This window comes from Nycticebus coucang, chromosome 2 (genome assembly GCF_027406575.1).
Source record: "Nycticebus coucang isolate mNycCou1 chromosome 2, mNycCou1.pri, whole genome shotgun sequence".
NCBI lineage: Eukaryota > Metazoa > Chordata > Mammalia > Primates > Lorisidae > Nycticebus > Nycticebus coucang.
The window spans coordinates 14910039-14927545 of NC_069781.1; the positions used below are offsets into that span (position 1 = coordinate 14910039).

General features: G+C 36.2%; 1 protein-coding gene across 1 annotated transcript; it reads right to left on the reverse strand.

Annotated features, from left to right (window-relative positions):
• Window positions 1–3272: 3272 nt before the first annotated feature.
• Window positions 3273–4211, reverse strand: LOC128596145 (olfactory receptor 1G1-like). Its single transcript, XM_053605612.1, has one exon. It carries the CDS (start codon window positions 4209–4211, stop codon window positions 3273–3275), a length of 939 nt encoding a protein of 312 aa, XP_053461587.1.
• Window positions 4212–17507: the final 13296 nt, after the last annotated feature.

The following is a 17507-nucleotide window of genomic DNA, read 5'->3' on the forward strand; positions in this document are numbered from 1 at the left end:
ATCTATGTAAATATATATTCATTCTATGAGTTATGATCATCACTACCATTCTTTTTTTAAATACTCACTTTGTCTCAGAATTGATACTGGACACCACTTTAGATTAGCTCCAGTGTCCTTCCAACATGCCCTTACCATTTCTGAAGCATTTCTTTACATACTGGTATCAATAGATATTCCAGGGTCACCTGTACTTTCCTTTTTCTAGCCCTGGAATCACTTCTTCTTCAAGAAACACTGTTTCCTTTTATTGGACAATAATATCTCAGCACCAGGTTTACCCATTGCCACTATGATGCCATTGATTCTACACCCTTTCAGAAGAAAGAGCAAGGATATATGTATACAAGCACACCTGTAAATACCCACATGTCCTTACCTATTCTCTGCCTTCCATCCTTTATTTTTTCTTAATGAAGGCACAAATTCACACATTAGCCTAGGCCTACACAGGACCAGGATCATCAATATCACTGTCTTCCACCTCCACATCTTGTCCCACTCATAGATCTTTGGGAGCAATAACCTGTCATGTCCTGTAGCAACACCTTCTTCTTCAATGCTCCTGAAGGACCTGTCTGAGGCTGTTTCACAGCCAAGTCTGTTTTCATAAGTTGAAAGTGTGTGTTCTAAGATAACAATAAAAAGGATAGCATAGTAAATACATAAAGCAGTAACCCAGTCATTTATCATCAAGTAAATAATCATATGTTTTATACTTTACTTTTATAAGACCGGCACCTCAGTTGATTTGTTTATACCAGCATCACCATAAATGCCTGCATAACAGGTTGCATTGAAACATCATGATGGCTACAGTGTCACTAGGCAATAGGAATTCTTCAACTCCTTTATTATCTTATGTGTCCATCACCGTATATGCAGTCTACTGTTGACTGAATGTTATTACGTGGTGCATAACTCTACATATACATTGTGGAACGGCTTTTTTCCCCCAAATGGCTAAGTAGTCATCTTAGTATCATGCATTAAATAATGCATTTTTATACCAGAGATTTGAGGTTCTAGCTTTATTATACATTACATTTTTATTTCTGGGGTTTCTACTCTATTTAATTTGTTTATTCACTCATTAGTGTCACACTTTTAATTACAATATTTGAAGAAATGATTTCTGCTCTTAAGCAGCTAAAAATATGGCCCAAAATAGATAATAAATAGGTGTTGACATTAGCATGAGATAATGTTTTATCAAGAAGGTTACAGAGATCGCCTTGGCTCACGGAGTAGGGCACCGGCCCCATATACCAGAGGTGGCAGGTTCAAACCCAGCCCCGACCGAAAAACTGCCAATAAATAAATAAATAATAAAAAGAAGATTACAGAGATCTTTGGGTACATACAGTAGTGAATAACCCCCTCTGGAGAGATGAATCCAGGAAGACCATGCAGAAAAGGTAGCATTAGTGATGGGTCTTGAAGTTAGGAAGGGTTATTGCCAAACAGAAACTAGGGAATGGGGAATAAGGCATAGAAAGACACAGATTTATGTAAAGAAAGAAAAATTAGAGGCTGCTACTCTACCAGTGAGGTGACATGGAGATCTAAAATTTCCAATCTTAGGGTCTCCAGCCAATTCCCTGATATAGTCATTTTTACAAGGTATGTGGACTGGGAACAGCCACTCGGTTCTTGAAGATTAATCCATTGGTCATTGAATGCTGTCAGGGATTTTCTGCTGCTATTGTAACTCTAGTTGGCATCACTGAAAGGCAGGAGTAGTAGCAGAGATTTGGCAACTCATCATTCAAGGAGCACTCAGTTCAGGGCAATATCCACAATATCTTTTTAAGGCTAAAGGCTACTTTCCCAATACCATTGACTCATTCTGTAGGACAACTATTAGAGTGGATATGTCACTTGTGCATTTAAAATGGCAAATGTCAAGTAGTGAGAGGAGAATGGGAAGATGGAGAAGGAAGGTCAGAACAGAGGAGGAGGGATGGTGGGAAGGGGAGGAGAGAGATGGGAAGGGAAGATTGGGTATGATCTGTGTTTGGAGTAGAATTTATAGATTACAGCACATATATAAGACGCTTTACTAGGCAAAGTTTTCCATGTGTTATCCTTTTTAATTCTCACGGCAGCCTTAGGTGATAGTTACTATAGTTATTGTTTCTATTCACTTGCTAAATTCAGAAGCTAGAACTCCAGGATGCTGATAACTTGCTGAAAGTCACATAAGTGATAGATCCAATACATAAGCCAAGGTGTTTCTGACTCCATTGTAAGTTTCCCTATTTTTATTTTAAAACTATTTTAAAGATCTTAGTTATTCAGTGATATTTCAATAGAGTGACAATTATGCCGGGAGGAAATTGAAGAGTGCAGTGCAAGTTCTAAAATTTTTCCAGCGAGTTAATGAAAAATCTTCTGGAGGCTATTAGAATATTTCCTTAGAGACATCTTTAGAGAAGCTGTAATAACAAAATTAATAATTACATTTTAAAATAGATCTAAACATAGGCTAGTAATATAGCCATGAATAGTTCTGAAGAATAGTTTAGTTAGTAAAAAAACTAAGTAGAGCCAGAATAATGTGGTTCAAATACTTTTACCTCTGATCAAGTGGCTTGATTCGTAAGTCATTTCAAAATATCAAACCAGAGACTTATGTTCAAGCAGAGGGTGTATCTCTTGGAGAAGTGTCAGAATTTTTGAAGGCTGTTACACTTTTACCCTCTACATTCTTATTTGCCTTGTCCCATCTTCAAATCACTTGCTAATATTGGAAGAAATTTTTGATCAGGCAGTATCCTCGTATGTAAACAGTGTGAGGAAAACAAGAAGATAAAGAAAACAAATACTTGAGGGGAATATGTAGCTTTTGTATCCATTTAGGAATACTGTCATCACTAAGAGTATGAACTTTGGAATCAGATATCTAGTTCAAATTCTGGCTCAGCCACTGATTAGCTATGTAACTTCATTTCAGGGAAATAGTTGAACCTCTCTGAGCCTATGTTTCCCACACAATGAAAAGGTGAAAATATCTACTTCAAAGGAATGTGTTAAATATTGCTGATGATAATAAAGAATAAGACCTGGGACAAGCAAATACACACACACCACTTTATGATAGAAATTATTTTACTAAATCCTTTTATGAGTGAGGAAATGGCAACTCAGTGAGCTTATCTGATTTGCCCTAGGCTGGAAAGCTAGCAAGTGAAAGATTCAGGATTTGAATTTAGGCACCAAGATAATTCTACAAATTGATTTCTGTAAATTCCCCAAATTACATTTTGGCCTCAGGGAGACTGCAGTGCTCTGTTCAGGAATCTCCGTAAGGCGCTCTTCATGTCTTTGTTTCTCAGGCTATAGATAAACGGGTTCAGCATGGGGGTCACGACAGCATACATCACCGCTGCGATCCTGTCCCTGCTGGCTGAGTCAGCAGTGGAGGGAATGAAGTAGACCCCAATAGCAGATGCATAGAACAAGCAAACTGCTGAGAGGTGGGAGCCGCAGGTGGAGAAGGCCTTCCACTTCCCACTGGCTGATGGGACCCTCATGATGGCAGCCATGATGCGGATGTATGAAATGATGATTAGCAAGGGGATCAAGAAGGTTAATGCCCCTCCCCAGTACATCAGCACACACTGGTTGGCATAAGTATTAGAACAAGAGAGTTTCAACAGGGGGAGAAGTTCACAGAAGAAGTGGGGAATGACATTGTCAGTGCAGAAGGATAACTGGGCCAGGAGAATGGTGTGGGTTAGAGAGTAGGAATTGGCAAGGACGAGAGACGTGGCCACCAGCAGGGTGCAGCATCTGGGACTCATAACCAAGGTGTAGTGGAGTGGATGGCAGATAGCCACAAGCCGGTCATATGCCATCACTGCCAGGAGGAAGACGTCTAGACCAATGAACCACAGGAAGAAATAGATCTGACACAGGCATTCAACATAGGGGATGGCACAACTGTGCACCTGGATATTCACCAGCATCCTAGGGACCGTGGTGGATGACAAACACAGGTCAGTGAGGGAGAAGTTGGCCAGGAAGAAGTACATGGGAGTGTAGAGATGTGGGTCAGAGCCAATGGCCAGGATGATGAGAATATTCCCCACCACGGTGACGAAGTACATGCCCAGGAAGATGCCAAAGAGGAGAGGCTGCAGCTCCTGCTGCTCAGAGAGACCCAGGAGGAGGAATTCAGTGACACTGGTGTGGTTTCCTGGTTTCATGTCACGGTATAACTAAAGAATAAAACCAAGGACAACATTTCAAAAACTTGCCTTGCTCTAATATTGCCTCAATGGAAACAGAGGCATTAAATAAAGATGGCATCGGAATATCAATAGCTGTGCATTATCTCATTGAAACCCGACAGATCGCTATGAGGGGGTTATGCTCTGCCCATGAGGAATTGTGTCTCCTAGAAAGAGGTAGAGGTAAAGTTTAAATCTTGGCAATTCTGACTTTAGAGTCTGACCTCTCTGCTAATCTTCTGATAAGGCAACTGGAACAAGTTCATTTATTCCCTCCACATTCACTGAGTACTTAGCATGTGTGCCTGCTCTAAGTACCAAAAAGCATAGTGATGAAGATACAGCAAGGGCCCTTTCCTCATGCAGATAATATTTTAGTCAGAGGAGTCAGAAATATACAGACACATAAAGAAAAAATAAGTGCTAGAGTGAACATCAAATATAGTGATGGTCAGGACATTGCTTCAAAATGAATAAATGAACAAGTAACTCAAGAAGAAATAAAGGGATGGATAAGAAGGAGACAGACAAGGAAAAGAATTGATTGAAAGAATATTTTATCAGTGGGAACAGTAGGTGCAAACATGGGAATGAGCACATGTATTTGGAGAAGAAAGAAACCAAGTGTGGCTCAAATAAGGTGAGGGTGGGAGGAGAAGAGGTCAGGGGTGGGCTGGAGCTGGTCACATGTGGCCATGGAGTGCACATTAGGGAGTTGGGATTTTGTTCTCAGAAGAGTCAGAGCCCTGTGAGGATGTGTGGGGACACATGGGTGGAAGCAGGTGGCCACAGTCTGACTTATGATACGTGCAGATTGTTCCACTGCTGTGTGGAGAAGGATGGTCGGAGCATGCCTGCAGGCAGGGAGACCAGTGAGGAAGCACATCCAGGACCCAGGGTGGAAGCTGGGGAGAGAGTGTGAAGTAGGCTGTGCTTTAGGGAGTTTACTGACTTGCCTGAGGATGGCTGTACATGCTATACATGCTGGATCTGGGCCCTAGAATAAAAAGCATTAAAGGCTTTTTACTCCTCCAAACTGCACCATTGAGTGTACAAAAATCTTAAAATCCTTTGAAGTACATGGGAAAGAATTAAGCTGATTTGTTCCATCAATGGGGGCCTTTAAAAATTATATAGTCAAAAATATCTGATAAATAGTCTTTAGAAAAATTTTCCAGTGGCAGAATACCTGGGATGTCCTAGAAAGATAAGAAGCCTGAGCGGAGGGATGCTGGAGATGGGGATAACTCTCAGTTATTCCCAGAAGGGGATAGAATGAAAAGCCAAAGGCTTCAAGGAAAATTTACAGGATTGATGCTATAAAAATCATTTATGATGTGTTTACTGTGTGTCAATCATTTATACCTTTTATCCACACAAACTGTGTGCTACATATCTTTTTCTACATTTTCAGATCAGGAAACAAAGAGCTCAGAGAGGCTAGCTGCCCAGCCTAAATCACACAGCGGTTAAGCAAATAAATTAACATTTAAATTAGGATCTTTTCTTCTACCAAACTTTGGAAGTTAGCCCCTGATGCAATTCCACCTCTTGAGGCAGGCAGACTTTCATTAGAATATACAGATGTTCATAAACTGTTTTGGGAATGTAACTCTGTGAAATTGATCCATTCTTTAAAATACTTCCACAGTGGATCTAGGGAGACATGTTTTAAATTTGTCACATATTCAAATATCAATTGATTGCCTACTTGAGTATTTATTGAATGCCAGGAATGCCTGTTTACTATGGATATTTAAGATTAATTAAAACAAGCACAGTTCCTGTGCTTACAGAGTAATGGAAGAAACTGACAATAAACAAGTAAATGAGTAGTTAGAAACTTTGATTAGCATGGAAAAGGGGAAATATGGTGGTGCCATGGAGAGTATAACTGGAGGACCTAATTTGGATTGGAGTTTAGGGATAGAACCTTTGAGAAAGTCAAATATAATTTGGGATCTAAAGTAGTAATAAGCTATGTCAATAATAAAAGCAACAAGAGTGGCTGCTGTAAACTCTGGGGCATATGTGAAGGTCTCAAGGTTATAAAGGGCCAGAGCAGCACCGGGGGATCAGAGAAGCTGGAGAACAGTGGGAAGATGGTGAATTACATGAAATATGGCCCAAGTCCTCTGGCCACCAATAAATCATGCAGTCACATGAGTCAAACAGAGTCAGTGGGTTGTTTTTTCAAAACTTGGAATTACCGAGAGTGTAACCAGTTAATTTGGGCTCTGAAGACATACGTTCCTGTGGAGTTGGCAAAAAAAGGCAGTGTCCTGTCCACTGCAGCATAAACCTGTGAGATGTAACTGCAGAGAGAAAACTGGGAAAAAACTTGGAGAAAAGAGCAATGAAGAGGACTGACATTCCAGAAAGATGCAGATTAGCTGCCTGTGGACTTTCCAGTTTGATTTCATTCACCTGAGTCTTTTCTTCCCCCTATAACAAGAGGTGGAATAATTAGTGGTCAAGAGTGCAGACTCTGGGGTAAGACAGACTTGCGTGCAAATCCTGCCCCTGTCATTTGTTAGATAAGGAGGAAAGTCACAAGGTATCTCAAGGGGATCTTAACAGCAGCAAGAAGAGTCAACACTTATTGACTGCTGACATCCTGCCCGGGACTGTGTCAAAAGTGCTGTAATTCTCTAATCTTATTAGATTTTCACTATTTCATAAGATCAATTCTCTTTTTTTCAGATAAAAAAAGCCTGAGATATAAAGAAGTAAAGTAGTTTGTCCAAGGCGACTCAGCTGGTAGGTAGAAAAGCCCAGACTTGAACTCTGTTCTATCTGATTCTGCACTTACCCCTCCAGTAACGACCAATCTCAGGGACTATTGAGCTGTGGGTTCTGCAGCCTTGACATTTCTCTTGGACAATGGCAAATTCATATCACAGCCCCATCCAGAGACCCAGATCTTCCATAAGGCAATGAAATTCAGTGTTGTTGGCAATCGCAGAGTAGATTTCTGGAGTCACAATAAGTGGAAATGGAAGGCCCTAAGGGGACTCATGTGGGAATATTTACTGAGTTTGGAGGCCCCAGACTCCTTATTAGTGGGAACAGAGACTAGTTGTCTCTGAATCCCTAAAGAGAGGAGGTGCACTGCTGTTTTCAAGTGGGGTTCCTCTTCCAGTTGTGAACTCTTAAAGAATAGGGCACTGCCTTGGGCTTGCTGGTGCCACCCTATTTCTTAAGTCTGTGCCTTAGATGGAAAAACTTAGGTGAATGGTCCAGAAGGGAATAATAAAGATGAGGCATCTATTTCCTTATCTGACTTTGACATTGTCTTAGCCCAAGTATCTTAGCCAATATTCTAACCTTCCTGTGTTTTATTCTCTGTATAACATGCAATTAGTGTCTTTTGTAAAACAGAAATTCCTAAATTTAATGTAAAACAATTTATCAGTTTTGTGTGACATGTGAGATTCAGCATTTTGTTTGTGAGATACGCTGATGGTTAGTGTGTATTTGTTTTACTTATTCTGATGCTTATTCTATTTTCAAATTCCATTATTAAGTGTATCACATTTTTTAAAATCCATTATAGCACAGATGCACATTTAGGGGTTTTTTAGTTTTGGTCTGACTGTCACTGTTGTGAATGTTCTTGTAAGTATCTTTTGGTAATCATATGTATGCAGTTCTCCATAGGGGAATTACATAAATATAGATTTTGTATATATGAAAATCTATATATTCAGGAGGAATACATTAATAGTTAACTTTTCAATGGCATTCCAGAGGGATTTTACCAATATATATTCACGTTTGTAGCATAGGAGGGTTTTAGTGGCTGAAGATATTTAGCAAGGCTTGAGTTGTTGCCTTTTACATTTTAGCCATGCTAGTGGGGGTGTTATAGTATCTCATGGTGATTTTATTTTACTTTATCACATTCTTTGATATCAACTGAATGTGAACATCTGTTAACATGTCTTTTGGTCATTTGGATCATCTTCCTGTATGAAGTAGCTATTCAAATATTTTGCTTCATTGTTTTTTGTTTTTTTTTTTTTTTTGCATTTTCTCTCTTTTTTTCTTGAAAAGTGCTGTGTAGTCTAAATTTTATTTCTTTGTTGGAGAATCTTGTCTCACTCTATGAGTTATTTTTCTTCACTATCTAAATGACATATTTTGATGGACAATAGTTCTTAAATTTAATTTAATCCAGTTTGTCTATTTGCTCCTTTACAGCTAGCACTTTTTGTGTTTTGTTTTTACACAGACACACAAAAAGTTGACAAATACTTAAAGGTATCCTCCTATGTTATTTCCAAAATACTTTTCTTTTTTACCTTTTATATCTATGGTACTTTGGGAAGTAATTTTTGTTTATGCTACAAGTTTTAATTCACCTTTCTTCTTTATTGATACTCAGTTATACTAACACCACTATTTAAAAGACCATTCTTTCCTCACTGCATTGTAATTTTAATTTGCATTTCTCTGATGGTTAGTGAAGTTGAGCATTTTTTCTTATGTTTATGGGTCATTTGTCTATCTTCTTTTTGTAAAGCTTCTGTTCATTTTTTTTTGCCCACTTTTTAATGGCTAATATTGAGTATCTTTTAAAATGTTGATTTGCTATATATCTTCTTTGGTGAAGTCTCTGTTCATATCTTTTGCATTATTTTTAAAAATAATTGGGTTGGGCATTTGGCAGGATCTCACTGAATGCGCACATTGCAACAGTGTTAAGCACGTACCCGGGGTGAGGGGCTCCTTTACAACTTGAACTTTACCTCTAAAGTGAGAACAATTTAACCTAAAAATTTGTACCCTCATATTAATTTGAAATAAAAAAATGCAAATGAAAAATGGTAGACATTGCTTACCATGGTGCTCCTCGGGTTTTCTTGAATAGCAACAAATTAAAGAAATGTTGTATAATCAAAGTTTATATGAAGCCTTAAGAAAGAAAAACTCCATTATCTCTAAATATAGTGATGTGTTTCAAAAATAAAAATGAAAAATAAAATAATTGGGTTGTCTTCTCTATATATTATAGATTCAAGAATTTATTAGAAATACATTTTGCATATATTTTCTGCTAGTCTGAGGCTCACCATCTTTTATTAATTTCTTTAGAAAAACAGATGCATTTTATTTTTATGGAATCCAAATTATAAATTTTTCTTTTGTAGTTCAAGACTTTGTTTACAATTTAAGAAATTTTTGCCTACCTTAAGTTTTCCAAGACATCGTCCAGTGTTTTCTTCTGCTAGTTTTGTAGTTAGTTATAGTTCTTGCATATTTGACACAAGTTGGGTTTTTTCATCTGTAGTACAGCATAAGAACTTATCTCCATTTAAGATATATTGATATTGAATTGTTCTAGCAACATTTGTTGAAAAAAAAAATAACCTTCCCACGTTGAATTGCCTTGGTGCATTTGTAAAAAGTTAATTGACCATAAATGTATTAGTCAATTTTAAGATTTTCATTGACGTATTTGCCTATCCTTAGGTAATTATCAGATTATCTTATTATTATGAATTTATAGAAAGTTTTAAAATTAGATAAAGTTCTTGAGTTTTGTTTTCCATTTTTAAGTTGTTTTTGGTATTCTTATTTTTTTCCTGTCATGTAAAATAGTTTCTACAATAGCTTGCTGAGTTTTTTTTTTAATTTCAGGTTAATGTGAGGGTACAAATAACTAGGTTACAATATTTACATTTGTTAGATAGAATCCCTCTTGTTGATGTTTTCACATGCAAAAGATGTGCCATTTACCCTTACATTTTGCCCATTATGTGGAAGCACACCAATTGCCTTCCATCTTCCCCCCTCCCTGCAACCTCTTTGAACCCCTCCCCCTACCTTGAATTGAATTAAGTTTTTCTCTTATGTGAGCATACATTAGATCATCTACTGGCTTCTTAGTATTGAGTATATTGCATATTTGCTTTTCCATTCTTGTGATACTTTACTAAGAAGAATGTATTTCAACTCCATTCAGGTTAATACAAAAGATGTAAAGTCTCCATCATTTTTAGTGGCTGAATAATATTCCATAGAATACATATACCACAATTTATTAATATATTCCTGGGTTGATGGGCACTTAGGTTGTTCCCACATCTTGGCAATTGTAAATTGAGCTGCGATAAACAATCTAGTGCATATGTCCCTATGATAAAATGATTTTTTTTTCTTCTGGGTAGATGCTTAGTAATGAGATTGCATCCTGCTGAGATTTTAAATCATATTGTATTGAATCTGTAGATCAATTTGGGAGAAGTGTCATCATAATATAGAGTGATCTAATCTATGTGCAAGGTATATCTCTTTATTTGTTTTAATCCTCTTTAATGTTTTATAGTTTTTAATGTACAATATGGTAGTCATATTTTATTAAATTTATTCCTTATGCACTTCTCAGTTTTTATATTGTTGTAAATTATTTGTCAAAAGCTTCGGTTCTCAATTGTTCATTGCTAAGAGATGGAAGTAGTATTGATTTGGGGCTTTTTTTCTTTAACTTTGTATGCTGCTATCTTGTTAAATTCACTTAGTTCAAGTAGAATATTTTTGAAGATTCCTTGTTTTTTTCTTTTATGAATTCTTTTAGATTAATTTAATTTTTATAATTCATTTACATTTATTATTGACTTGCTAGGTAAATGGTCTTTTTTGTCATTGTTAGGTTGCTCTGTGGTTTACAACTTTAACTTGTACTGTAGTGTAATATCAGTTAATCTTCTACCTCTTCATATGTATTATAAAACTCTTAGACATTTCTAGTTTTTCTGTACACCTTTTGCTCTAATTTTGACATACATTTTACTTCTGCATATGTTACAAACACTGCTTTATGTTTTTTGTTGTTGTTGTTTATTGCTTTAAACAGTCATTCACTGTCTTAGTCACCTCTTGCTAACATTACAAAATGCCATAGACTGTGTGGCTCAAACAACTGAATTTGTTCTGGAGGTTGAATGTTAGCATGGTTGGGTTCTGGTGAAGGCCCCCTTCCTGGCTTGCAGACAACTAATTTCCTTCTCACTGTGTTCTCACATGGCAGACAGGGAATAAGCTCTGGTCCCTTTTTCTCTTATGAGGACACTAATCTCATTATGGTGGACTCATCCTCATGAACTCATCTAAACCTAATTAGCTCCCAAATGTCCTACCTCCAAATACCATCACATAAGGGAATAAGGCTTCAACAGTAATTTTGAGAAGGACATGAACAATCAGTCCATAACATTCATTTTTTGTATTTATTAAATATGTGAAAATGTGATATATTTATCATTTCCAGTGCTCTTTATTCTTTTACATAGAAGAACAAGTTTTTCATCTGGTATTATTTCCTTCTATTTTGGGAACTTCCTGTTATGAATTTGTTTGTGTTTTATTCATTAGTCTTTATTTTATCTTAGGTTTTGAGACATATTTACTGAGTTTATACTTATGTTTTCTCTTTAATAACTTTAAATATGCCATTCAATTATCCACTCTCTTGCATAGTTTGTAATGCAAAGGTGATTTATTCTTATCTTTGGTCTTTTGTCTTTTTTACTTTTTTTTATATTTACCATTATTCTATTTTTTAAATTCAATATACAAATATCCATTGGATACCATTAACAATTAGAGAATTGAAGTTAACATGACATGACAAAATATGAAATACATAGAAATAATTCTTCAGAAGTATATGGTATTTCTACATGGAAAACTTTTAGTTATTGAAAATATAAAAAGACATATGTCTGTATATATTGCAAAATTATTATTAATGTTTTTTTTATTTGTCTAGGTATTCCTTCTGTTATAACTCGAGTTATTGCCTTTCTAGGGATATCAGTATACCACATAGCAAATTCAGTTTGCTCTGGAGGTTCAGAAAGATTGTAGGAAACAGCTGGCCCAGTAGAGGGCACACATATCTGATATTGGGTGTTATTATATATGCGAGTGCCTTCAGGCTTTCCTGTATATTCATAATAAAAGTAAACCAATAACACAATTTTGACAGTTTGTCTAGTTTGGGTTACCTTTTGGATATAGTTTTCACAACCTTCATCATGTCTTACACCTAAGATTTAAAAAGGTGAAAAAGTCCAAAGAAAACAATCCTTTTTACTTCATTTTTAATATTTTCTTTTTATAATTTTCATAATTTTGAAGTACCCTGGTAGGGTGTCTTTTATGTTTCTTTTGCTTCCGCTTTTTAAAACTTCCTGAATTTGCAATATTATAAGCTTTCAAAACATTTGGCAAGTTTAAAATTATTATTTCTTTAAATTTTTCTGTACTCTCCTATACCACAAGTTTTCTCACAAATTAATGATCCTCAAGTTTATTTCTCTTTTCTGTTTGCATTTCATTTTCAATAATGTGATGGGATAGAACTGTATTGTCCCAAAACTCATATGGTGAATTCCTAACCCCTAGTACCTCAGAATGGATCTTATTTAGAAATAGGGTGAATGCAGGTACAATTAGTTAAGATGATACAATGCTGGAGCAAGGTGGGTGTATAGTCCAATAAGACTGGTATTCAGATAAAAAAGAGGAAAATCTTTGGGGTATATGTACACAGGTGGGAATTGAGTATATTGGAAAGATATCTGTACCCCATGTTTATTGCAGCACTATTTATAATAGCCAAGATATGAGAACAACCTAAGTGCCCATCAATGGATGAACAGATGGAGAGATTGTGGTACATACACACAATGGAATATTATACAGCCACAGAAATAATGAAATCCTTCTATTTACAACATGGATAGAATTAGAGAACATTATGTTGAGTGAAGTAAGCCAAGCACAGAAAGACAAATCTCACATTTTCTCACTTGTATGTGGGAACTAAATATTAAAAACAACTGATCTCATAGAGACAGACACTAGAATAATGGTTACCAAAGGATGAAAAGGGTAGCAGGAAAGGAAGGATAAAGTGAGGATGGTTAATGGTATAAAATATAGTTAGATACCTAGATAGAATGAATAATATTTGATAGCACAACAAAGCAACTATGGTCAACAATAAGTTAAACTATGCTTTAAAATAGCAAAAAGAATGGAATTGAAGTATATTCCTAACACAAAAAAAATGTCAAATTCCTGAAGTGATGAATACTTCAATTACCCTGATTTGATTAATGCACATCTATACCTGTATCAAAACATCCCTGTACATCAATTATAATAGTTATACAACTATTATGTATCCATAATAATTAGAAATAAAAATAAAATTTAAAGGGAAAATTTGGACACAAACATGCACATGGAGGAACATCACATGAAGATGAAGACAGAGATTGGGGTGATGCTTCTTCAAGCTAAGGAATTCCAAAAATTGCCAGAAAACCACTAAAAGGTGGATGAGAAGCATGGAAGAGATTCTCTCTCACAGACCTCAGAGACAATCAACCCTGCTGAAACCTTAATTTAGACTCCTTAATTTTCCTATTTTTAATTGGGTTTATATGAGTTTTGAAATTTATTTATATATTCTAGATAAAAGCCCCTTATCAAATATATGGTTTGAAAATATGTTATTCCATTCTGCAGACTGTCTTTTCACTTCCTTGATGGTACTCTTTGAAGTTTAAAAGTTTTGAATTTTATAAAGTCCAATTTTGTCACTTTTATTTTTGGTACTGTATCTAAGAAATCATTGCCTATCCATGATGACTTACCCTTGTGTTTCCTAAGAGAACCAGCTTACCTTTAGGTGTCTGATCCATTTCAAGCTAATTTTCATTTTTATTTATTATTTTTGTTTTATTAAATCATAGCTGTGTACATTGATATGATCATGGGGCATCATACACTCGATTCATAGACCGTTTGACACATTTTCATCACAATAGTTAACAGCCTTTCTGGCGTTATCTCAGTTACTGTGCCAAGACATTTACATTCTACATTTACCAAGTTTTGCAAATACCCCTGTAAGATGCACCACAGGTATAATCCCAATCCCCCTCCCTCTACCCATCACCACCCTCCCTCCCCTCCCTTTCCCCCTTCCCCCTATTGTTAGGTTATAACTGGGTTATAGCTTTCATGTGAAAGCCCCAAATTAGTTTCATAGTAGGGCTGAGTACATTGGGTACTTTTTCTTCCATTCTTGATATACTTTACTAAGAAGAATATGTTCCAGCTCCATCCATGTAAACATGAAAGAGGTAAAGTCTCCATCTTTCTTTAAGGCTTCATAATACTCCATGGTGTACATATACCACAATTTATTAATCCATTTGTGGATCGATGGGCACTTGGGCTTTTTCCATGACTTAGCAATTATGAATTGGGCTGCAATAAACATTCTGGTACAAATATTTTTGTTATGTTGTGATTTTTGGTCTTCTGGGTATATGCCCAGCAGAGGAATTACAGGATTGAATGGCAGATCTATTTTTAGATCTCTGAGTGTTCTCCATATATCTTTCCAAAAGGAATGTATTAATTTGCATTCCCACCAGCAGTGCAGAAGTGTTCCCTTTTCTCCACATCCACGCCAACATCTCTGGTCTTCAGATTTTTGTGATATAGGCTAGTCTCACTGGAATTAGATGATATCTCAAAGTAGTTTTGATTTGCATTTCTCTGATGATTAAAGATGATGAGCATTTTTTCATATGTCTGAAGGGCACGTGCCTGTCTTCTTTAGAGAATTTTCTCTTCAAATCCCTTGCTCAGCCTGCAATGGGATCCCTTGATTTTTTCTTGCTGATGCGTTTGAGTTATCTGTGGATTCTGTTTATTAAACCTTTGTCAGAGATATACCCTGCAAATATCTTCACCCATTCTGAGGGCTGTTTGCTTGCTTTACTTACTGTGTTCTTGGCTGTGCAGAAGCTTTTTAGTTTGATCAAGTCCCAGTAGTGTATTTTTGAAGCTGCTTCAATTGCCCGGGGGGTCCTCCTCATAAAATACTCGCCCAGACCGATTTCTTCCAGGGTTTTCCCTGCACTCTCCTCTAGTATTTTTAGTTTCATGTCTTAAGTTTAAATCTTTAATCCAATGAGAGTCTATCTTAGTTAATGGTGAAAGGTGTGGGTCCAATCTCAGTGTTCTGCAGGTTGCCAGCCAGTTCACCCAGCACCATTTGTTAAATAGGGAATCTTTTCCCCACTGAATGTTTTTAATTGGCTTGTCAAAGATCAAATAACAGTAAGTAGCTGGATTCATCTCTTGGTTCTCTATTCTGTTCCAGATCTCTACTTCTCTGTTTTCGTGCCAATACCATGCTGTTTTGATCACTATCGATTTGTAGTAAAGTCTGAGGTCTGGTAGTGTGATTCCTCCTGTTTTGTTTTTATTTCTGAGTAATGTCTTGGCTATTCGAGGTTTTTTCTGATTCCATATAAAACGAAGTATTGTTTTTTCAAGATCTTTAAAGTATGACAGAGGAGCTTTAATAGGGAGTGCGTTGAAATTATATATTGCTTTGGGTACTATGGACATTTTAATAATGTTGATTCTTCCCAGCCATGAGCACGGTATGTTTTTCCATTTGTTAACATTTTAAGCTATTTCTTTTCTTAGAGTTTCATAGTTCTCTTTATAGAGATCTTTCACATCTTTTGTTAGGTAAATTCCCAAATATTTCATCTTCTTTGGCACTACTGTGAATGGGATAGAGTCCTTAACTGCTTTTTCAACCGACTATTGTTGGTGTATATAAAGGCTACCGATTTATGGATGTTGATTTTGTAACCTGAGACGCTGCTGTATTCCTTGATCACTTCTAGGAGTTTTGTAGTAGAGTCCCTAGTGTTTTCTAGATACACAATCATATCATCTGCAAAGAGCGAAAGTTTGATCTCTTCTGACCCTATATGGATACCTTTGATTGCCTTTTCTTCCCTAATTGCGGTGGCTAAAACTTCCATTACAATGTTAAAAAGCAATGGAGACAATGGGCAGCCTTTTCTGGTTCCTGGTCTGAGTGGAAATGATTCCAATTTAACTCCATTCAATATGATATTGGCTGTGGGTTTGCTGTAGATGGCCTCTATCAGTTTAAGAAAAGTCCCTTCTAGACCAATTTTCTTGAGTGTTCTGATCATGAAGGGATGCTGGATATTATCAGAAGTTTTTTCTGCATCAATTGAGAGAATCATATGGTCTTTGTTTTTTAATTTGTTTATGTGCTGGATTACATTTATAGATTTACATATATTGAACCAGCCTTGAGACCTGGGATGAAACCAACTTGGTCATGGTGTATAATTTCTTTGATGTGTTGCTGGATTCTGTTTGTTAGGATCTTGTTGAATATTTTTGCATCTATATTCATTAGTGATATTGGTCTATAATTTTCTTTTCTTGTTGGGTCTTTTCCTGGTTTGGGGATCAGGGTGATGTTTGCTTCATAGAACGTGTTGGATAGTCTTCCTTCTTTTTCTACCTTTTGGAACAGGTTGAGTAATATAGGTACTAATTCCTCTTTAAAGGTTTGGTAGAATTCTGACGTGAAACCATCTAGTCCCAGGATTTTCTTTTTAGGGAGGTTTTGTATAGTTGATGCTATTTCTGAACTTGATATGGGCCTGTTCAGTATTTCCACTTGATTCTGGCTAAGTCTTGGAAGGTGACGTGCTTCCAAGTATCTGTCAATTTCCTTCAGATTTTCATATTTCTGAAAATAAAGTTTCTTGTAATATTCATTAAGGATTTTTTGGATTTCTGATGAGTCTGTTGTTATTTTGTCTTTGTTGTTTCTGATTGATGATATTAGAGATTTTACTCTTTTTTTCTGATTAGGTTGGCCGGAGGTTTATCTATTTTATTGACCTTTTCAAAAAACCAGCTTTTTGATTTATTGATCTGTTGTATTATTCTTTTGTTTTCAATTTCATTTAATTCTGCTCTAATTTTGGTTATTTCTTTTCTTCTACTGGGTTTGGGGTTGGAATGTTCTTCCTTTTCCAGTTGCTTGAGATGTCCCATTAAGTTGTTAACTTCCTCTCTTTCCGTTCTCTTGAGGAAAGCTTGCAGTGCTATAAATTTCCCTCTTAGAACTGCCTTTGCAGTGTCCCAGAGGTTCTGATAGTTTGTGTCTTCATTGTCATTTTGTTCCAAAAAATTGGCGATTTCTTTCTTAATCTCATCTCTGACCCAGCTATCATTCAGCATAAGGTTATTTAACTTCCATGTTTTTGTATGAGTATTCAGATTCCTGTTGTTAGTCAGTTCAAGTTTTATTCCATGATGGTCCGAGAAGATTCAAGGAAAGATTTCTATTTCTTTAAATTTACTGAGGTTAGACTTGTGACCTAAAATGTGGTC